Source organism: Aptenodytes patagonicus, chromosome 2 (assembly GCF_965638725.1).
Source record: "Aptenodytes patagonicus chromosome 2, bAptPat1.pri.cur, whole genome shotgun sequence".
Classification (NCBI taxonomy): domain Eukaryota; kingdom Metazoa; phylum Chordata; class Aves; order Sphenisciformes; family Spheniscidae; genus Aptenodytes; species Aptenodytes patagonicus.
In genome coordinates, this window is record NC_134950.1 from 117,839,366 (window position 1) to 117,863,247 (window position 23,882).

At 44.4% G+C, this 23,882-nt stretch overlaps 1 protein-coding gene across 2 annotated transcripts in view; it reads left to right on the forward strand.

The window, feature by feature from the left end:
* The window catches only part of SEPTIN7 (septin 7), a 64,291-nt gene extending 55,461 nt beyond the window's left edge, over positions 1–8,830 (forward strand). The window contains exons 10-13 of one of the 2 annotated variants that reach the window (XM_076330858.1): positions 2,223–2,243; positions 4,958–5,093; positions 7,121–7,260; positions 7,807–8,830. In XM_076330858.1, the coding sequence (XP_076186973.1) occupies positions 2,223–2,243; positions 4,958–5,093; positions 7,121–7,260; positions 7,807–7,846 (337 nt within the window). In that variant the 3' untranslated portion in view covers positions 7,847–8,830. The remainder of the gene's footprint in view (positions 1–2,222; positions 2,244–4,957; positions 5,094–7,120; positions 7,261–7,806) is intronic. The other variant, XM_076330859.1, reaches the window with a different exon arrangement.
* Positions 8,831–23,882: the final 15,052 nt, after the last annotated feature.

Below are 23,882 nucleotides of genomic sequence, written 5' to 3' on the forward strand. Positions count from 1 at the left end.
ATTAAAAGAGGGAAGAACAGATATTAACAGTTTATCTGTGCATCGCCTTAGGAATTTTATGCTTGCCTGCTTGCCTTGTGAAAGAAGTGTCTGTGTCTCAAAATGGAGCAATATTTGACTTGTCCTCTGGAAATCTGATTCTTTCATGGGAGACAGGTCCAGTATCTCTATATGAGAATGGAGACGTGCTCTGGTGCTATCTGGTGGTATTACAAGCATACCGTTAAACACAGATACAACCTCTGGCTCTGTGTCGTGGTTTAACCTCAGTCAGCAACGGAGCACCACACAGCCGCTCGCTCACTCCTCCCCCCTACCCCCCCCCGGTGGGATGGGGGAGAGAATTGGAAGAGCACAAGTTAGAAAACTTGTGGGTTGAGATAAAAACAGTTTTAATAATCGAAATATAATAATAATAATAATAATAATAATAATAATATACAAAGCAAGTGATGCACAGTGCAATTGCTCACCACCCGCTGACCGATGCCCAGCCAGTGCCCAAGCAGTGGCCCCCCTGGCCAGCTTTCCCCAGTTTATGTACTGAGCATGACGTCACATGGTATGGAATGTCCCTTTGGCCAGTTTGGGTCAGCTGTCCTGGCTGTGCCCCCTCCCAGCTTCTCGCTGGCCGGGCATGGGAAGCTGAAAAGTCCTTGGCTAGTGTAAGCATTACCTAGCAACAACTAAAACATCGGTGTGTTATCAACATTGTTCTCATCCTAAATCCAAAACACAGCACTGTACCAGCTACTAGGAAGGAAATTAACTCTATCCCTGCCGAAACCAGGACGCTCTGGAAACTCCGAAGCTGCTGTTCTTTTGTAAGCTGGGAGGGTACCTGTAAGAGGAGATGTACATGCGGTGGTTCTTGCACTTTTCCAAAAGTATCTCTTACTGGCAGCTGCTGGAGACTGGATTGACCTTTTGTACCTTTAAAACAGCTGTATTTTTGTGATCTTAGCAGACCTTTGTTTTTCATGCAACTGTTAATGTATTTCTTTGAACAAAAATGCAAACGTGACAACAAATAGAAGTATGCACTACAAGTTTTAATAATACTGTGCAGATGAATTGAAGCAGTTTCTTCTGTCCAGTTGATAATTTTCTCTCTGATTTGTCTCCTTTGATTTGGTGAAACTCTAATTGACTGTTCTACAAGTAACTCGTTGACCTAAGAGCAATCCAAAGCATGTATTTTCCCTGATTATGTAGCCTTTTTGTATTTTAGGTTTAGTTTCCTGTTTCTTCAAATTTTCAACATCATCCCAACCATTAAAAAACAAAATAAAATGTCAAGGATAATCTTCAGATATATGGATAACTTGTCTCTTCAAACTGTGTGGTAACTGTAATTTCACATGTGTACTACGTGATGTGAGGAAATTGGCATTTTAAATTTCAGAGCAATCTTTTCAGTTTGCTGTATGAAGCTGATATCTTCAGTGAGTTTAAAAGTAAAACCTTATTTTGCTGAAAGTCATATTGTACACTGTAAAGATGAGCCTTATCCATCTACTGATCTGTTCAATAACCTGTCACACAGGGTAACAAAATGCACAACGCATAGGTCCTTCTAACTGCTTAGCTTAGACTACTTCTAACTCGTTTTGCCTATATTCTTAGCGAATTCTGTAAAATGGTTCCATTGTTATTCAGCCCATCTTACTATATGGTGAGACTTAATATCAGAATCTTGTTTTCAGAGTTCTTTTTTCCCTCCTGTAGTATTAGTGAAGTGCTAACACAAGGCATGCTGGGGTTAAGCATCGTGCTCTGGGGAGGTGACATTGCAGCCAAGCCTTCTTCAGAGCTGAGCTCAGCCGCCGGTGAGACCTCTGCTGGCCATTGAAGTCAAGTGCTCTTTTTGTAGCACAAGAACGTTCACGGGTTTTTAATACAGTGTCCTTTACTAGGTGACAATTTTTAAATGAACAGATAAGCCTCGATATGGCATTGGTTTCTGAAAACTTGTTTAGAGACACATCAAACCTGCATTAATATTTACATGGTGTAGTGATTTGCTAACTGAATTTGAAATAAATATAACAAGCTTTAACTGACAGTCTTTCCTTTTACTGTGAAAAATTTGCTTTTGGGGGAGCACATAATTAGCTTTAGGAATCTATTAATAATGAATTTACTTTTTTAATTATTGCTTTTTGGTTTTGTGGTTTTATTTAAGCATGCTAAGCTAAGCCTCTGTATTTTTTGTTTTTTAGATTTGACACAGTTGAAGGCATGTAAGTGGTCATTTAAATTTTTCCAAAAAACTTAAAGACAAAAATTTTATAAACACAAAAGGGGTTTCACTGTTTAATGTTTCAAATTTAAAACAGTTTCCTATTATCCCACTCTTGGCATTGTTTTTTTTTTCCCTAGCAGGTCTTTTTTTTGTTTTGTTCTAAAGCTGTGCTAATGTAAACTTTAGGAAGTTATAAATACTTTGTGACAAATATCTCTGTAAAAACCTATCCTCTTTAGAAACTTTTTGGCTAAGCGTCAAGACAAATTTGGTCAAATTTGAACAATGAGAAGAAGTGCATTAATTATGAAATTCCCCCAGTTTCTCTCCATAGCTCCATCATCTTTATATAGATGCTTATAAAGAATTAGTGAAATTTTCATCCTTATCTGTAAATTTACAACTCTTCATTGGATTGGGGATTTAGTTACTTTAATCTTTTCTGACCATGGTTTTATCTTACTACTGGCTCGCAGAGGTTCCACTTTGCGCATATCTAGAATAGTTTTTAATTTTTGTAGATTGACTGTCATGGTTTAACCTCAGCCAAAACCAGGACGTTAACTTAGAGGGCTGTTTTAACATACATCCTGTTAAATCAGTTAAATGTTTTACATCTTTGTTTAGTGGTTCGGGTTTTTTTACCTTCAGCTTTTTTTTTGTTCAAGTCCCTTGTATAGTTTCATCCTGAAATACAGGATGATGTGTGTTTACCCATGCCACATACTTAAGACCTAACAAAACCAGTTGTGACCTGTGTTGTAAAGCTCTCAGCTGTAAATGCTTGCTTGTTTAGTTTATGAAATTTTCTGTGCAGACTGATTTTTACCACTTTCTCAAATGCAGCTCGCATGACATCCCCATTAGATTACTAGGTTGTCAATACAAGGATGGTTCTGCTCCCCTTTCAAGTCTGTAGAAACTGCAGCAATGATTCCTCAGTATTCAGATCTACTTCCTAGGTTCATTTTTGAAGAGCAGATACATTTGAGAACTTTACACTTCTAAAAGGTAACAACAAGAAAATAGTCTTGTTTTGACAGCTGGTTAGCTTCTAGAAGTACTGCTGCTCACATCTTCTTTCATTTTCTTCTTATTTTTGTGTATTATTGCACTTCACCTGTGTTTAACCATTTTTTTTTCACTGACAAAAGTTGGTAGCAGTTGGCCTTTTGAAGTGCTAAAGTAAACGTTAGACTGAGGATCAGTTTCAGTTCCATATATTATACAGCATTTTACTCATCAATCCAGGCTTTGCAACTACTAGTTCAGATTCAATTTAATTTTTTTTTTTAAGTGGAAATGCCATCTCCCCCCGCCCAGTTGTCACTTTTAAAATACTGGTATTTGAGGAAAAAGTTCATATGGCCTTGAGTTCATATGACACTGATTACTTTCACTGTATGCTTAGTTGGTGAAAATGGGCAAGCAGGAAGGATAAAATGAGCCATTAATAGTCAAACCAGATGTTTGATCTATAACCTCCATTCCTTTAAGAATGAGTGGCAAATTCTGAATCAAAATAGACATTGCTAATTATGTTTCAATCATTACTGAAAGTTAGTCAATTCTTTTCTCCTTTTAGAATGCTTTTTCTGCATGATTTGAATCAGAACAGGGGTTTTGGTTTTGTTTTTTTTTTTTAAGATTTGAAATATTATTTTTGATAGAGCTTAAGCTTGCCACCTCTTTTTTACAATTTGCTGGTCTGAGTGACTTTTGCATACATTACAGTAGATACCCTCTGCTGGTTGATTGTAACAGTTCCAAATATATTCAGTTCTTCATTTTTACCCACACGATAGTTAAAACTTTGTCATTTTAAGCTGTATGTACTCAAAACTGAAAGAAGAGGCCAGTGATTTGTTTTGATTGCTCTTTGTTGAACAGCAGAAAAGTCTTACAAGACTGTGTGTAGCAATCATCACTAGATCAAAATCATCCTCATTTATTGGGAGTTATTTAATGTGAAACTTTCTATTTAAAACCTGTATCACCATAACATGGATAGCAGGCTTATACAGCTTTAAAAGTTCAGTAAAATCCAGGAAAGTAGTTACTGTAATGTATGTTATTTTTATATATTAAGTTTATTAATAGCTTTCTAAAGGAAAATCTTCCAACTAACACTTCCATGAAATACCGATGTTCAGTTGCCTGAACGTTTTTTTGCAAAGTTGCTATCTCTTCAGAAATATGACCACAGCGTTCAACACAGTTGTAATGTTAACTTACTCTTGGGCTCACTTTGAACAGTGAAGATTTAGAGAGGAAATGGGACTTTTGTCTGCAACGCTCTTAAAATTTTTATTATGTCCATTAACTTTTGTATATATTTGAACGGGAAAGAAAAAAGATGCCTGAAGATCACTTGGAAGATGCTAATTTTTTTTTTTGTTTGTAACTTTGATTTCCTCTCTTCCCATGACCAGGTTCTACTAAAGATAGAAAGTCAAGAGTTTCTGTTAACCTAAATGTAATGTAAATCAATTGTGGGGGAGGAAAAGATATTGTATGAAATGTCTTTTTGAGGAAAGCTTAACTAAACAGTTAATATAATAATGCAAATTGAATTTAAGGTAGCAGTGCATACAGCGATGTTATTTATCTTAATGCTTCAGCATTTTTATCTTGTTTTTTACAGATGCCCTAATATAACAGACAGGGAAAAAAGTTCTTATTAGCTAACTTCTTCTTCTGGATTTATGGCAGGAGCCCATTGGCACAGATGGAGGAGGAAAGGAGGGAGCATGTAGCCAAAATGAAAAAAATGGAAATGGAAATGGAACAGGTGTTTGAGATGAAAGTCAAAGAAAAAGTTCAGAAACTGAAGGACTCTGAAGCTGAGGTAATCAAAATGTCTTAAACCCCAATATGCTTGAGGCTGAACAAGTGTAGGGATGGCTCTTTTTGCCAAGACTTTGCAATATAACCTCTGTCTAGGAGTTGATTCCATAGTTAGATTTTATGTTTAAAGACAACTCAGTTATTCTTTCTCATCTTGTTGTCTTTGCTGAGATGGTATAAGGCCAAACTTAAAAAGTAATTTTAATGTTCACATGCATTCTCTTTTTATTTTCACAGTCGCGGTATGTTAAAATACTCTTAACTTTCTTACCCTCTTTCTCTCCCTCTTCTTTGGAATATTTTATGCCCGTTCTCTTCCATGTGCTTTAAAAAGTTCTTGAGACTTTCATGGTTTACATAAGCTAATGTAGTAATGAGAATTTGCTTTGCATATTAAAGAAGCACTTCAGGAATTTGATACGATGTCTATAAGAAGTGATCTCAATGAGAATTACTAGACTAAGAAAGAGTCGGGGATATGTTGTTGTCAGTGTTTTGGTGTCATTTGAACATGCATAAATCTTATGGATATTTAACTAATTTCTGTCATCTCCAGGTGAAGTCTTAACAGTGAAACTGTTTTTTATGGGCTTCAAGCAGCTCTTGAAGTGATTTTCTTAAGAGACTATTATAAAATTACATTTAAGTAGAAAATTAATTTAAGTTTTGAGAAGGCAGCTTCTCACAAGAAACCTAATAGAGAAGTTCAAAACTGTCAAAGTTCCTAAAGAAAGTTGGCTCCAAATCTGAGGGAAGTTGAGGAAACTTGGAAGGACAGTTGAAATGCTTGGCAGCCTAGGCATTGTAAGGAGCCAAGGCATACTGGATCAGAGGGAAAAAAAATGTATCAATCTAGATTTTTTTTTTTTTTCTTTTGGAGAAGCGAATAGATAAGGATATGAATGCTAAGATACACCAGTCAGCAATTTGAGGATTTTAAAGCTAGATGTTTTAACTGGATCATGGTTTAATTAGTCACTGGATTTATCCTTCCTCAATTTCTGTCTCGAATCTTTTTGAATCCATTTATACTTCTGGCCTCCATGCTCCTTGTTATATGAAAAACAAACAAAAATCTTTCTTTTTGTTTTTCATGTACTACCTCATGACTTTTTGACTGAGTGCATCCTGCGATACCAGTTTTTAAATGTTCATGCATTTCATTCCTTTTTTTCTTCACTATTCATGACTTCATAAACTTCTGTTGTATTTCTCTAAATGTAGAAAAGTAGGCAATAGACAGTGCTGAGTATAAAGCATTTTAAAAAAATCTGTAAAAGGAAATATGTTTTGAAGGGTTTATGTAAGACAGGGACTTGCAAGAGAGTAAGGAAAGAGGGAGTTTTATTTAACTCAATTCAAAAACGTGTTACACCACACAAAAAGAATCACTTTTCCTGACAGTGTCTCCATTCTCACATATGACACATTTGATTGTCAGTCTGTCCCAGCAACTTACAGGAGAGACTTCTTATACTGTTCTGGCGGTGTAGACAATTCACTTCAATAATACTAATAATAATTCATTTAATCAGTGAATAAATTAATCCACTTAATAGTAATGTTTTCCCAAATAGATCCTTAATATAGCTAATACTATAGGATGAAATCAGTGTTAGGGATTTTTTCCCCATGCAAAGTCGGAGATGCTGCTAATTTATGCATTACTGATACTCGAATGCTCTGCAGTTTGCTTCTTAACGTTTGCATCAAATATCAAAGTATTCTTGAATTTCCTTTTGTTTGCCACGTGTAGCTGCTTACAACTCCTGTTTGTAACTCAGGCAGCATTTGGGGTGTTTTCTGTTAACTGTAAAGTGAGGCTATGGGATTAATACCCTTTTTGTTTCTGTTATTGGCAATACCTATAACCTTAGGGTTTTTGGTCTAAGAGTTACTTTCTCTGAAGAGAAAATATAATCCTCTATTCTCTTGCGTTAGTATAGTTGCTGATGTTTGTTAACCACAGCTCCAAAAGTTGCTGTGTTTTCTGCGCTTACTGACTCTGTTCGTAACTTTTTCCTGTAGCTGCAGCGACGCCACGAGCAAATGAAAAAGAATTTGGAGGCACAACACAAAGAATTAGAGGAGAAGCGTCGCCAGTTTGAGGACGAGAAAGCAAACTGGGAAGCTCAACAACGTATTTTGGAACAACAGAATTCTTCCAGGTAGATTGGAGTCTTGCCCTGCAGTTCACAGTAAATGTTCTGTAGCTTTCTGCTAAAAGGCAGTTCCTGTGGTAGTAATGGTCAATGGTGGTCGACCATTATGGAGGTGTCACTTAAAAGCCAAGAAAAATCTTGAACTGCTTTTAGTTATAAATGAGCATATATCGGAAGTATTGGGAGGATTATTAGCTTCTAAAGCAGATTTTAATCTGTGAATACACTGCCCATATGTAACTATATCTATCTAAGAACAACTACGTTTGTATTTGAAAGCTAGATTGCATCAGACTTCTGAGGGATGAAGAGTAAAAGCTTTGAGAATGCAAGTGTTTAATTCTCCTAGTCCTTGGAAGGGGAAATCTAGTACTACATGAAGTCAACCAATGCATTTATCACAAGTACTGTGTACTTAATAAGTTTCATATATTGTATTGCAACCAATAAAGCTTTATAAAATGCCTATTTTAAGATGTACATTAGTGATTTAAAAAAAAAAATTCAGAGCACGTATGCATTATTTAACAAACTTTTTTTATATCATTTTAGAACCTTGGAAAAGAATAAGAAGAAAGGGAAGATATTTTAAATGCATCATTTTGACCACCAGTTATGTATTAGTTGCCAATATGCCAGCCTGGACATCAGTGTTTGTTGGATCCGTTTGACCAATTTTGCACCAGTTGTATCCATAGTAATGGATTTAACAGCATGACAAATTTTTGTTAATTTTGATGGAGAATGAGATGCCTTGAATTGTCTAGGGTGTTGTGTACTTGGAAAAATAACAGCTCTAAGTACCGTTTTTTCCTTTTTTTTTTTTTTTAAACATGTCATTTTAATGCAAAAGAAAACATTTTACTGTTGTACAATCATGTTCTGGTGGGTTGACGGTTTACAGGACATTAAAAAATGCAAGGACTCTAGACGGTTTTTAGTGAGGATAAATTGCCATAATATGATGCAAACAATGCTTCTCTATTATCATAATACAAGAATTCCATTCAGTGCAGCATATACAATAATGTAATTTAGTCTAACACATTTGACCCTATTTTTGACACTTCCATTGTTTAAAAGTACACATGGAAAAACAAAAGTTGTAGGCTTACAGTGCACCTAAGCTTTTTATAACAACCCTTTTATGTTTTGGATTCTTTAAATATATGCTATTCTCATTTAGTAACTTCTTTAGCCAGAAGGATCTCATTACTGCTTCATTTTTTGTAATAACATTTAATTTAGATATTTTTCCATATATTGGCCCTCCTAAATAGAATATAGCTTCTTTCATATGGTAGGAACCAGTGAGTAAAACTTTCCTTTAACTCCCTTTTTACATTTTATGGTAAGTAGCAGGAAAACGCATTTATAGGTCATTTCTAGGCAAAATTGTGGAGTTAACTACCAACCTGTTTCTACCTGTGTGCAGTCTTTCTTTATTTTACTAGAAATGGGAATATGGCCTCAAGAAAAACATCACCATTTCGCATTTAGCTGTATTCATATACTGCATTTCTGTATTTTTGTTTGTATTGTAAAAAGTCACATAATAAACAATGTTGTGATGTAACACGCTGCTGTGTCAGAAATTTTAAAGGCGTTAAAACAGCCAAGTACTTCGTCGGGAAACCTTTGAACCTTCTGGCTTCCATCCAGACCGGATTGACCTGCGTCCTTGATTTGCCCAGGGATGAGTGTAAGGTACGGAAAATGCCTTTGCCGTGTGGAATTGTCAGAAAATCCAGCTTCAGTGGCTGCGCTCTGGCTCGGCAGAACAAGGGTCTGTCTTGCCCAGAAGAGGGCACTGAGTGTCCACACCGCCCTGCTGTGTCCCACTAGCTCCGGTTTCGGTAGTCACGCCTTCCGCGCTCTCTTACGCCTTCTGCAAGCTTTTATGTGTATCTATGTCAGGTTGCTGTGTAACAACACATTTGCAGCCTCTTCAGGTACTTCTGTTAGGCTCTGTTGGCAAGGGCGGGGTGTTTTGTTTTGTTTTTCATTTTAGTTAATTGAGTCAGTTTTAATCAATGTAGTGGCCAGGAACTTGATATTTAAAATACAACCTGTAAGTTGCTTAAAAAAAAAAAAATACAATGGGGATTTTTAATGTCTGTCTTTGCCTGTGAAACAATGAAGAATGGCTCGTTTTTTGCTTTTTGCGTTGTTCCTTGTATTACCCCTGCTATCACTCTGTTTCTGTTCAGTTTTCTTTTACATGCGTTACGCTTATCAGAAATATCACTTATTCAGATAGAGCTTCCCAATGAAATGAAGATGTTTTCAGTCATCTATATAAAGGCCTCCTTATAACTCATTTCAAATATTCTGCCTGTCTCGTTTCAGAGAAGGCACAGATTATCAGTTAAGCGGACATAGCTTTCCCTTTCAGGTAAACAGAATTGCAAAATCTCATCTTTTAATACATCATGGCAAATGTACGCTGCCTGCGTCTGCCCCCCACTCCCTCAGGTTTCAGTTTAATTCAATAAATTGAATAATATAAAGAACAGGCAGAAATTACCATGTAGGACAGAAGCTGCGGATTCTGAATTGCTTTTAGGACTCATCAAAACTCAGGATGGATGTACTGTCTGTGGATATGCTAGTGCTTTAGCACTCCCATCTGCTCTGAAGTAGGGATTTCATTGATCAGAAAACTTGTTTGAATCATGCTTGTCTTCTTTCTCCCCACTCCTATTCTCCATCCTCCCACACACACGCTGGGGATAAACAGAAACTGGTATAAGCTCTTGCTAGGCCTTTTGTATGAGGGCACATAGATATTCTATAACATAGCATTTGTGTTCGAATGAAAATCTAGAGCATACAGAAATCAAGTGTTCAGAGTTCTCTTCTGAAATGGAGCATTGTCCTTTTGGGGGAGACTTCTGTCACCTTAACTTGTTTTTTAAATGCTTTGGTTTTTATGGTAAGTTTGGGCTGCACCAGAAGAGTACAAGTTTGCCAAAAACTAGAATTCGTTTTCAGACTTTCTGCACTCTCTAGTTGGGGGGGGAGGGTTAATTAAAAAAAATTTGAGAATAGGAGGCGTGAACCTGTGCAGCTTGCAATATAGTAGCTGTGTAGCCAATAAAAAGTCTATAAGCTAAAGAGGTACTATGATACAGCCCAGGATTTTTTCTTATACTGAATAAATCGTAATTTAAATGTGTTATTTCTGTAAAAACTCATTTTACTTGCTAATAAATGGCACTTAAATCTACCTGTATTTGTGTCACAACTCAAAGTACGTGCAGCAGAGGTTTTGAGGTGTGGTGTGCATGCTAGTTGGTCAGAGACCTGTTGCATCCAGGTGTCAGTGGACAGTACTAGGCTTGTCTCTTGTTTCCCTTATGGCATGCTGTGAAACATTGCTCCACTGAGGCACAAAATAAGAGTATTAAAGAGCAGTTCTGTACATCTGCTGCATGTTTCTATAACGGTAGTTAGAATAATATAGTCTAGTCTTCAGGCAGTCAAGAGGCTGGAAATTTTGCTGCTCTCTTTTAGAATGAAGATCTCAATTCAGCCTAGAGCGTGTTCCGTTAAAGAGGTAGTGAGGAAGGGAAAACAGTCGTCGTCCTGTCATGCGTGGCACTGCAAACAGCCCTGTTGAATGTGCAACTACACTAGCCCATACATTTTGGAGGGGGGTATATTTACTTTTATATAGAGGCAAATATGAAAGTGCACCTATATTTTTATATATGAAAAAGTGAATAAAGACTGCAAACTTGGGACTTTCTTCTGATGTGAAACACATTCCCATATTGGGTTGCTTATCTGGCTGACCATGATTCAGGTTCAACATCCTAAGTGTCTGGATGCTAATGTTCCTGCTTCCAGCATGAAATACGAAGTGCCAAGTTCTGGTGGAGTGGCGTTGTGGTTCTTCCAGTTTTCACTGCGTTTCCCCTTGGGTGGTCGGTGACCAGCTGATGCCCTTTCTGGCTCCTCAAAAGGCCACGTGTTGGACCTCTTGAGTTCAGGTGACCTCGTATCACCAGAGTACTCCTTGTGGTCAGGCTGCTCGAGCAATACCAAAACTGTCCCTCAGTTTGGCACCCCAGGGAGTGAGGCAATCTACATTTCCACTTCATAATTTCCAGAGTAAGCATAAAGAATAGATCCTTAATTGTTTGAGAAGAGTATTGGTTTTGTCTTCGTTGATTCAAGAAACCCCTCAATCTGGTTTAAATATAAATGGCTTAAAACATCAATGCTTTTACATGTTTCAATACAAATAAATCAATATGGAAACCAAGAATTGGGCAGGGTCACCAGTTCACGCTTTGGAAATAAGCAGAAAGCGTAGCTGAACCTGTGGAGCGAACCAGTGTATGAAGGGTTCATCTTCCTCGTTTGTGCAGTATTGTCAAGCTTCCTTTGTCTTTGGGTAGCGAGGACAGGCTGTGTTAGGTGCCCAAGGTAGGGATATGCTTTTCCCCAAGGGCTAGCTGCTGAGGTTGCTTTTGCATCAGTTCTTGGGTTTCCTGCCAGCTTAACCTTAATGTTTACGAGCCTGTCTTAATGCAGTTTGCATTTTTCCACTGCCAACATCTCCGTTTCCTGACCTTATGCTGCTTAAGGCTCAGCAAAGGCAATTATTCCCTTCTCCACAACCCATGCCTGCTTCGTCCCATCTTCTGCTGAGCATCTTGCTCTGCCAGGTGGCTGGTGGGTTTGGTGGCCAGCCATCATGACAACCTGCCCCTGACACCGGGATCTGCTGTGTCGCTCTTCCTGAAATGAGCTGCTCGTACCTCCACTCCTTCAGGAATTGGAGCACTTCTGAAGCTTTGTACTGCGTTGTGGTTTTGCCCACTCCTGCCTTCCTGTTGCCACATGGTTACTTCTCCCAGGAACTACTCAGCTGCTGCTCTTGGCAGCTTCCTGTGCTTCTAACTAGTCACAAATGTTCATCTTTAGAAATATCCTGGTAAAAATGGCAGAGGTCGTCTTCAGAGAGTGCAAATGGGAATCCTCCCCCGCACCCAGATCTAACCACCTGCTGATGCTGGAACAAAGCACTGTTCTCATCACCTTGGTTCGCTGATACAGATTACTGGCTTTCTTCTGCTACCGATAGTAGTGAGGAAGCACAGTGAACGGGTCTTTCCCTTCCTATGGTTGCCAGGATATACAGCTGTGAGTCCGGAGAGTTTGATCCATTCATCAGGTATCCACAGCTGCCTGGGGCATCCCCACGTGAGCAGGAGGGGATGCAGGAGGGCATCTGCGACTGTGGGTGGGCGCCCAGCAGCTGCACTGTGCGACCTGCAAGTGGACTGGGATGCCAGGCAGTGCTGCTGCAGAGGCTGCAGGTGTGACTAATCCCTGTGTGCTGCACCCTGTTTTCTTCTAATCAGCTTTTAAAAGCGGATGACTGAGGGAACAGATTTTCGAGCAATATCATGAAAAGAAACTGCTGACTGACATAGGAAAACAAGTAGAAATATTTATCCGTTCCCCTCGTGATTGGGAAGGCAGCTCTGGTTCTCTTTCTGTAATCTCTCACCTCTGTGCTGTCCTCCAGAGAGGTCTCCGAGGCAGCTGAGATGCTTGTTTTGTGCAGCCAGAGCAATTTTTTAATGAAGGTGATCATCTTTCAGCTTGCCCTGGGACAGCTAGACCGGGTAAGTCAAGATAAAAGTTGCAGTTGTGTTTTATTAAGAGACTATTATTCCTCTGGCTTCTCTGATTTCTCCCCGCCCCATTCTGCTAGCAATAATCTTCATGGAAGCCAATGAAATGCAATGCAAAAAGCAGCCATGTCGCAATGACCAAGGCAGATTTTTATAGTTTATCAAGATTACCGAGGGGCAAGAGGAATCCCTTTTCTGCTCTCAGGAGCTATTCATTTAGATACCTTGAGAATAATTGGCTCCTCTCCCTTGGGAGCTGCTGAATCACTTCTCCCCAGACTTGACTCGTCCATATGGTTCTCACAAGGCAAGTGCCATGGTGAAGTTTTGAAATTGTTGCTGATTTTGAACTTCACTTATGCCTCAGGAAACGTTAAAATTCAGAAACAATTTGCTACTGCCGCCTTCTACCCAGCAAAAGCAGCCCTGGTCTGTGGGCTTTAGCAAAGATTAACTGGAGCAGCATGAGAGCACCAGCCCACCGCTGGTTCCTCACTAAGAGGGAGGCTTTACTTCATACGTGCCAAGTCTGCGAACTGTGCTGACAGCATTCAGGCTTTCACTTGGCCAATAAAGGCCTCTGAGAACTCGGGAAAGTCACCTAAATTGTAGTTTTCTTCAGTTTTCCATCTGGAAAACGAGATTCTGGTCTTCCCGCAGAAGCAAAAATACCTTTCTTGCAGGAGATGAAGGCAGGGGCATGGGTCTTGGCAAAATGGATGAAACAGGTTTGGCCAGCTTCGGTGGCTGAGTGTCCTGCCACCTGGTACAGCGTGAGCTCCTCGCCTTCCCCCTCTGCTGCTGCTTTGGTGGTTTTAGACCCTGCATGGAGCTGATTCAACTCCCAGAAAACTAACCAAGAAAAGAAGTAAGTAGCAGCGTAATTTCATCCTGTCCAGAGACCTTACAGAAAGTAACCAGAAAGTAGGTTCAGATTGAATCAGCATGATTCCCAAGACTTTGCGTCTCCATTCTTATGCACCAAACCCTGGTGGGGTTTCTCCCCTGGCCCCATGGATGGATGTAGCATAGTCACCATGTACTGTCCCTTCCCGGCCACAGCACTGGTGTGGCTGCTCAGCCCTGTCCCCAGTTCCAGCCTGCCGTCCCCTCCCCAGCATCACGACTGCATCTGCGGCTGAGGCTCTCTTCCAGATGGTTGTAATTAATAGATCTTTCCCCAGAGGCATTTCACCAGGGGGAATAGCAATCCAATGCTGCTGCTTCATCAGCTCTGCCTGCAGAGCAACCCGGGCTGGTTTTACTTCATCTCCCTCTGACTGCCAAGCCACTGTCTCACAGAAACGTGGGCCTTTTTATTTAATCCTGTACAAGGAGTGTATGCTCTAATCCTCAATACTACAACCTAATTCTTTGAATTGAAATAAGGGCAGCAGTTCAGCACCTGTTCCTGGTGTGTTTAGGTTGTGCACTTTTTACAGTTCCTTAAAAATAATTTTACAAGCCCCTTCTCTCTTGAATTTGCTTTTGGCTGCCCAAGGTTTGGCCACCCATGATCCTCATCGTCCCTGAAGATTTGCACCTTGTACTAAGAGGCATCAGGGAAGAAGTGGCAGCTGAGTACCTACCCGGCTCCTCTGAAGGCTTTGTAGGTGATGTTTGCTTGCTGTGGTAGCCCACCTGATTTGCAAACCTGACTACAGTGAAGAAACCGCAGAGAAGGGAGTGTTTCGTGGTCTGTTGTGTTTGCCAGCAGTACGGTGGAAGAGAAGTCGCTGACAGCTGAGTTACAAGCGCAAAAAAGCAGCTGTTAGTCTCTGGAACAAGCAGTATTCCCCCCACCTTCCAACCAGGCTTATCAGGCTGCAAAACAGTTCAAATCCTAGAAATGACCCAAACACCAGGAAACTAATGTCTGCTCATATTTAAGCAGCAGGTGGCAACATCCTCTGCTTTATGAAATTCAACTTACAGGTTCATGAAGAGTTTATTTTTCCTTCTCTTGGAGCAGGAAAAACCTCAGGCTCTGTTTGTAGCCTCTGCCTTTCTCAGGAGCACCTTGTCAGAGCCTCCAAAGGAAGGTCTTCAGAAGCGTAGTGGGGAAGCATCTTGAATTTAGTGTTATGGTTCCTGTTTAAAGAAGGTGGGTTTTTTCCCCTGTTGGTCAAATGGCTTTCACTGAGCGCAACCTGAAATGAGTCGGTGGTGTGTGAGGCTGTGCAGGAATGCCTCCACATGTACTGACAAACATTTTCCCTACATGCTGTCTTTAGTAGGTTTGGGAAAGATGCAGAAAAAAAGCTTTCCCTGAATACAAGGATGTGCACAGGTGTGCGTTTTAGTGGCTTCTCAAACGGGCAATTTAGAAAAACACCTCCACTTTCCCATTCCCAGCATTTCCCTGCAGGGCAGCTTGGTCACCTCCAGGACTTTTGTCCTCCTCATCCTGCCCTTGTTTCCCCTGTCTTCTGCTTGCCTTCCCCATGTCTGTGCCCTGCTCCTCCAGCCCTGGCCTCTCCTTCTCCTGCTCCTACAGCAACTGATGTGTCTGTGGGAAAAGACCCCATGCAGCTGCCTCCTCCCCACCCATCCTGCTCTTCTCCTCCACCTCTCCGTTGTCCCCTCCTGCCGTTCACCTCATCTCTCCTCTTCCCGCTGTGCCTGCAAAAGCTCCTTGTACTGAGGTTTTTGTTGCCCTGGTGAGCAAGGGGATAATGAGGCAAAGCCACTCGGTAATTGCCGTGCTGGGCGAGCAGCGTTCAGCCCTCATGCGCTCCTATTCACGGCTGTTCCTCGTGCACTTCAGCTCTCTGTGTGCTTTCTCCAGCTGTTGGGCACAGAGACTGCTCAGCTGCCCCATCTGAGACTGGCTCTGACTTGTAGGGAGAGGTGTCCTGATGCTGAGATGGGGCGTAGCAGAGCTGTAGTCCCATGCATTTGAGATGCATCAGATCTCAAGCTGGGTATTCATCCTGAGTGAATTTTAAAAGCATGACTCTGTGTGCCTTGCTCGTGTTGCCTTTAGTAGTGCAACGAGTTTCTGGTTTAAAGGATGTTGTTGTTGCTGTTCTTCTTTCTGGCTCCCACCACTAAATCTCAGTATCCTCCTGAAGTCTTGTGTGGGCCTTAGTGGGTTGCAAGCAAAACACTTTAAATATGAGTTCAAGCTTTACCTTGAAATATCCTGGCACCCCGTTGGTGTCGCAGCAGTTAGACCTGAGATACGCTGGCTCCATCAGGCGTGGCTCTCCAGCTTTACTGCCGTCCTTGGGACCACAAACTCATAGCTAGTCCACAGCTGATAACTCGGGCATCTTTTAACCTCAGCATCTGGAAAAGCTGCTGTAAACTCGTTGAGCCACTTCACTGTTTCTGTGCTTCATCCACTGCATTGCTCAGCCTCAGACTGGTGGGATGGGGAAGGACATTTGGGACTAATCCCAAAAGGGACAAGGCTAAAACTAATTTTTAAAAGAGACCTGCTTGAAGAAGCCTAGAATTATGGCATTCCTGGCATAGGAGTATACAGGCAAAGGGCCCACGGTCCAGACAGAGTAGTTTAATGGTATGATTTCTAATTAATCAAAGAGAACGCCAGTTAAATTCTTCTATGTGCTGCCTTCACCTTACATCTGCTGTTCTTCTGAGGCAGACTCAGTCCCTACTGTCCAGCTCTTCCATGCCTCTGGCTAGCAAAAGCAAAATGGTTGTGGGTATGAAGCATGAGGTAGCTGATGATGTCCGAAAATGCAGTGATTTTAAACAAACAAACAAACAAAAAAAGCCCCCCAAACCCCCGACCGAATCCCCTTCTGACTGTAGTGAGATTCTGCCTGGCACTTCCATATTTCAAATCTGTGAGTAGCTGCTTATGGTGAAGAAGATGAGCTGCTGTGTAGAATGATGCAAAATCTACATAGTGAGGTTGAGCTCTAAAAAAAATTGAGAAAAATATTCTGTAAAAAGTATATTCTGTAAAGTCATCTTGTTTGGGTCATTGGTGGATAATGTTGAGGGCCAGAGGTAAGGTCACGTTGTTTTAAACATAGAGAAACTAACAAAATAAGGGAGCCTATTATGGAGAAAGAAGCAGCCAGAAAATTAAGTCAGATCACAAGATTTTGGTACAACAAAAGATCATCGCTGTAGCTGTGCAGACAGTAAACGCTAGCCCAGAAATTCCTGGAAATTGTGGAAGAGACACACATGACACTGATTTAAAAGGTACGAAAATATTTCTGTCTGTAAAGACAGATGGTCAACAGTAGATGCCTGAAAGCCGGGGATTTCATTTGATACGGGTGAGGAGGCCAGTTTATTAAGTCACGAAGTGATTATAAGTAGTGGGGTTCACTATGGGCATTGGCAGTAGGCATGCTTCCACTTTCTATTTCATCTTCTGCTCTTGTCATGGTTGTCGTTCTGGCATGTGATTCATATTGCTCTTTGATCAGTTTTCCATTAGCCTCAAACTCTTCCCTTTAAAATCTGCTCTTACCATTAACATTGTTTTTCCTAAATACCAGGTTTACGTGTCTTCCGGTCTTTCCATCTACAAGGACAATCCCCATCCACATGAAGCGATGGAAATGCAGTAGCATGGAGAAAGCATGCAAACAAACAGTCCCATTTACTTAGAAATTTAATTTTCCATGACCAGAAAAGGCGTGAGCTTAACACCTGCTCCTTCCTGCTCGATGATTTCAGTGCCTCTTCCACGTGCTCTTCCTGCACCAGAATTTGTAATCCATGGTCCTGGCTGGATGTGGTGGTCCCGTTTGGCAGGAGCCTGGAGGAGCTGGATTGAGTCTGGGCTTGCGGCAGAGAACGTGACCCATGCACGTCTGCCTGAGCAGCTGGGCTGCACGTGTGCCTGAGGGTGCAGAGAGGGCTGGCCGCTGTCTTTGCAAAACCACTGTCTGTCACCTTTGGAAGGTCCTGGAGATCAGGGGAGGACCCAGTAACTGGAGAAAGGCAAACGGCACACCTGGCCTCAAAAAATGCTGAAGGGATCCTTATGCAATTCAACAAGGACAAGTGCCAAGTGCTGCAAAAGGGAAGGATCACCCCTGACAGTGATACTGGGGAGGCACTGGCTGGGGAGCAGCTCTGCAGGAAAGGCCTGGGGTGGTGGGACAGGAGCTGAGCGTGAGCCCCCAGCGTGCCCTGGCAGCGATGGAGACCAGCAGCATCTCACCCCTATGGGTGGCAGCACAGCCCGTAGGTCGAGGGAAGGGGTTATCTTCCTCTACTCGGCACTTGTTAGACCGCGTGTGGATACTGTGTCCCCCCCAGTACATGATGGATGTCAATGAACTGCAGTGAGTTCAGGGGAGGTCCCTAGGGTGGCTGTGCAGGCTCTGTCCCTGGAGGTTTTGCAGCCCAGCTGGATACAGCGCTGAGCACCCCGCTCTGAGCTTTGAGCGGGAGGTCGGACCAGAGCCCCCCCTCGTCCCTTCCCACCTGAATTACTCTGCGCCCCTCGGGCGGCTCCAGTGGCAGTGGAAAAGACAAAACCCTGAACTAAACTGGTCTGAAATCCACAGCCACATGGAGCACCCGACTGGTGAGAGCATCACAAAATGCCAAGAAGGGACCACCTGACAGTGTTGCTGCTGCCCCTGTGTGCACTGAAAAGAACAACCACACAGAAAATGTAATTGCCTTATAAAGGTATTTTGTGACTCAGAAATAAGGATTTTTAACGCTGCTTAAAGTGCTAATCGAGACCGATGTCTCCAAAACAGCAAGTTGTTCTGTATGTCTTTATTTATGTGAGCTTATGTAGAGATACTGTGTGCTTACATACGGGATATAAAAAGCTGGCCCTGGTTTGGCACAGTGAATGGGAATGTGCCTCAGCAGCTGGTGTCCCCGCTGCTGTGGCCTCGTCCCATGACTGAGCCGGGTTTCCTGAGCTCCTGGGGTAGCTCTCAGCCTTTTCAGATAATTGACTCATTACTGGTAGTTTCTCCTGGTTTCCTGGGGGAGGTTTGCTCACATTTGCTGCTGCGATTCCTCCCACGCTGCCGCAGTGCCTTGCAGGTGACCGACACAGCAGCCACCCCTGGGGAGGGCAATGAACTCTGGGGAGGCCGCGGCCACGGCCAGGAGAGGAGCGTGGGATGGGTGACTGCAGGTTCCCTCCTCTCCGAGCCCCTGGAGCAGCTCCCGAGCCCCTTGGGTGGAGGGAGAGCACAGATGTTCAGACCTGCCAGCGTCCACGAGCCGCATCTCGGGGTATTTATGTCACAGCGTCTGAGTGGTGTTTGTGCCTAATCCCTGCGGAAAGGCAGCGACGTTGCCAGATGTTACAGCTGCACTGACCTAATTCGGGGTCTGGGGGCTGGCGCCTGCCATCCCTGCCACATCTCCCAACATCCTGGAGCAGCAGCTGCCAGAGGCAGAAGCATCCACCTCAGCTTCAGGCCCCTGCAGAGCACCTTGTCCCCAGGCACCGCTGTGCTGGTTGTGTCTGCACGGGGCAGCGGTGCCCAAATTTGCAGCCGGCAGCATCCTGCCTGTGGTGTCAGCTGTGCTCTGGCCCTGGCTGAGCACCAGAGGACGGGCACACAACTCGGTTTTTGGCGTGCTGAGCCGATTTGCTGCACACCGTGAAGGGACGGCATGCTGGGTTTTCACTGAGGGCTGCTTTCCCAGAGGAGGGATTTCTGTCAGGGATATTAACTCCCTGCTGGTTCAAGCTGAGTGCTTCGAGTGGCTCCCACTGAGGTCTTAAAAATAGAGATATCCTTACGAATATATCCTGAAGGCTGAAAAGGTCTTTGCTCTCCAGCAAAATACGTTGTTACATACACACCAAACACCATCCTTCCTACCATGGCCTTGTATGGCTTTGTCCAAAGGACAGTCAGGAGGTTGCATCCTTTTCCTCAGATGACCATCACTTTGTCACAGAAGAGTTTGGGCTCATTGAAACCCCAGGAGATTTCACGCACCTTGGATTTATTTTGATGCTTCGCAAGAAAGTTGATGAGTTATGCGGCACCCACCGAGGAGTAGGTGTGCAGGTGGACCTTCAGACCTGGGCTACTTGGAGATGGCAAGCAGTTGATGAATAAGCTGTGCATAAAACACTACCTGCCTTCTTTGCCCGGATTGCATCCGGGATCAGCTCAAGCTCCGAGCGCTGCCAGGGATGGGGTGGTGTGGGGGCTCAGGGGAAATGTCACCGGTGCCGAAGGGGCAGAAGTGCCAGTGACTTTCAGGTTGCTCCAGACCTTCAGATGTCTCCTCTGACTCCGAGCTGAACCAATGCATGGAAATTAAGTCTCTGTCACATGCAAAATCACCTGTTGAGTGAAAAGCTAAAGGCTCTGCTTGTTCTTGGCTCCTACCAACTGCAATTTATTTAATTTTCTCAGGAGGAAAGGAGTGACCTATTGCCTTGGCCCAATCCCAGTCTCAACGATGTCTCTTCTGCCTGTGTGGGGAGTCAGCTGAAGGTATTTTTTCCTTCTGTACTAAGGCAGGGTACTCCTGCCACGTGTCCCACCTGCTGTGACGGGTCTGCTGGGGAGAGCAGTGGCTCTCAAGTCCACAGGAAAGATCCCCGGGCCCAACCTGGACCATGGGACACTTCTGTTTCCAATTCCCTCCTTTTCTATGTCACCAGAGAAAGTTACTTCAGACCAGGTTTTCCAGGTCCAGAAAAGCCGATGGATGAAAAAGCTCGGTGCGATTTTCATCAAAGGCTTGGCCAAATCGGGTCATGGATTGTCACTGGAAGATGTAGCAACATCCAGACGTGCCCGCCTGCCTCTTCCAGACACGCAAAACCCTGCGCACCCCTGCATATTGATGCCGACATGCCAGGGATGCCCATGGAGATTTTTCTGCATGAAAACCGACTCAGACAAGGGAAATGCATGTGAGGGTCCCAGTGGCTGTCTGGCAGGGATCGGTCCCCCAGCGACCCCCTCAAGGCATGGTTTTCTCTGTCACCCGAGGGAGGTCAGCGGCGTGGGGATGGGGAGGCTGGGCTTGGGGTGCTGAGCGCTGCTGGAGGTACATCCCCCTGTCTCTCACTTGCTGTTTTTTGGCCAGCTCTGCATCTGGCTGGGTCCTCAAGAGCCTGACTCTGGGTTTAGGGGCTCAGGCATGCACGGGAAAGGGCTCTGCACAGCAGAATGGCTGCGGCCAGCCTTCACGTATCGTTTATCTGAGAAAAGCCCCATGATCTTGCCTTATTTTTGTCCTCAATCCACATTGCTGTCCCTCCTAATCTTCTCTGCTGCTGTTTACAGAAGCAGTGCGGGGGGGGATTTCAAGCACCCAGCTGTGGCTCCGACTCCGAAGACTAAACCCTGTGGAGAAATGCCGCCGTTGGGTCAGCTGCGGGCTCCCTGGGCATTGGGACCTGGAAATCGACAATCTTGGCAGTGGGCCCGGCTGCTGTTCCCGGCTCACGGCAGCCCCCGGTGACCAGCTCACGCTGTGGATGTACCAGCTATCCCGCCTGGAATGCCGAGGGAGGAAGGTAAAAATACCTCCTCAGTCACACGCTTGCGAGATTCCTGGATGGAAGATGCTAAAAACGGCACGACCATTTTGGACAGGTCGGGTTTCTCGGCAATGCTGTCAGCAATTAGTCTTCCTCCTGGCTTTGCACCAAAATGGAGGCGTGGGGTTAGGGCTGGGGGAAAGCAGCGCTGCCCTGGGGCTGCGTGCCGGGATCTGCACCGGGAGACATGCCTTTTTCCAGCTTTCTTCCTGCCTTAACGCATCCCGTCAGGAGATCTTCGTGGCCAAAAAGGGTGCCCTGAAATCATGAGGCTGGCTGGGAGCAGAGCAGAGGCATGGCTGGCCCAGCCCCCGCTGGTCTAGGACACTAATGCTTTACATGAGAAAGGGTATTTTAATGGTCAGAAATGGTCTGAACAGACTCGTCCCACACATATAACAAAAGGAAACTTCCAAGGAAATAATATAGTGGGGAAAAAGCTGGGATTTTTCCCCACGGGGTGGGGGAGAGGGGGGAGTCTCTGCCCTCCCAGAGCTGCTGGTGCTTTGCACTTTCCTGAAGCAGCACATCAGTTTGGGACTCCCCAGGAGATGCCTGGGGGTGAGGGGGAGATTGCCCTCCTCGGGAGGAAAGATGCTCAGCAAACAGAGAGGCTGCACATTTCTGGGATGCTCCCTAAAATGAGGAAAAATGAGGGATGGTACGCCCACCACAGGCAAACCCAGAGTAAAAGTTTGGGAAAATCTTTTGCATGGGAAACTGAGAGAGCTGTGGGATTTCCTTCCTGTTGTATAAATAGTTTTTCGTAAACCACGAGCTTCATCCATGTTTATTTTGGTTGTAACTACTTTCTAACAATACTAAAATGAAAATGGCAGGAGAAGGAAAGCCAGTCTCCAAAATAAACGGTGGGTGAGAGCAGGCAGAAAGACTTGTGTGATCCCACTCCGATGAGTTGCAGGAGCCGTCGTAGGCGAACGGGCCATCCCGCAGCGCCCGTCCCCAGCTGCAGCTCCTCGGCTCCCCCCACGCATGCCTGTGCTGGAGGGCTTGCAGGAGCCTGGCTGTGGCTAGCGCCTTTGGACAGCTACCTTCAGGCCGGGGTCTGGACGTGGTGGGGAGGCCGGGCACCTGCATTGAGTAGGATGAGTCCTGTAAATAGAGCAGAAACCCTGGCGTGGCCTTGGCTTCGCTTAACCTCGGCTACCCGCAAACGCTTCCTCTGGCTGCTCAGAGCCCCGCCGCAGCTGTATTCCTCCCCAGTATAAATGCAAACGGATTTGGTAGGTGCTCAGCCAAATAAGCGCTGAAACAGTTGGGTTGTGCTGAGACCTCAGAGGCTTGGCCATCGGCAAGGGGCACTGTCTCTCACCAGTGCTGCCCAAAACCAGTAGTGGCTGTTGAACCGCATCAGTGATGCTGGTGCATTTTCCGTGGTCACTTCCCCAGGCCCAACATGGAGCAATGAGAAGCGTTTGGAGGCTGATTTATTAGTAGTCAGCTTCTTGTCAACTTCTGGAAGAGGAGCTTGGCCCCTTCCCCAGCCAGGGAAGGCAGCAGGGCTGCAGCCAAGGAAACAAGACGATGAACGCCATGTCCTTGGCAGCTCTGGATTTTGAGTTACTATCTTAGGGAGGCATCAGCCTGTGAAAAACACCTTTGAAATCCAGTCACCAGATAACCATCAGGCCAAGAAAGACATAGCTTGGGTCACCTGGGGTTGAATATCAGGGCTGCTCTCCACCGCTGACCCTCACCCAGCAGGCGTGCAGCTCCCCTTCAGCAAGCCGGTGGTATAGCCGGTGTTGCTGCGGGGTGCTTGGCTCCCAGTGGTGCTGCTGCTCTCCTGCCTCCACCACCTCCTCGTGAGCCAAGCTGGCTGCTCCTCATGTGGGGAAAAAGGTCTCTTCTCCCAGCCGAGGTGGCTGAGATACCCATAACAGGGCAGCGGGGGAGACAGCACCCCGACCCCACTCTGCGCTTAGATGTGAGGTCTCTCGGCAGCGCTCAGCTGTGTTATCTTAGCTAATGTGCAAGGACGGGGGAAGCCAAATAACTTTAAAAATATCTATCCACATGCCGTGCAATGTCAGCTCGCCGCTTTCCGGGAACAGCTGCTGCAGAAAGCCGTCCATCCCAGGGAGCCGCTCTCACAGCACAGGCATGAGCCCAGCGGATGGGAAATCGCAGGAAGGAATAGTAAATTAGGAACCAGCACCCTTCCCATTTAATTTTAGCAGCAGCCAGTGGTGTTTACGGGAATTTCTTCTTCTTCTTCCTCCATGTTCCTGTTGACTTCCTTCTTGGTGATGTTACGGCTTCGGTCAGTGTGACCTGCAGGCAGATGAAAAGCAGTGAACAAGCCCTTGCCTTGCCACAGGGAGGTGTGGGACGAGGGGCTCTGGCGTGGTTACTGATGTGGGATGCTTCGGTCCTTTGGGTGCCCACGCTTAGCCTGAAGGTCTTAATCCTCAGTGGGGCTGATCACAGCTTTCCTCAAATCAGACCTTGCTAAGAGTTCAAATCATCCC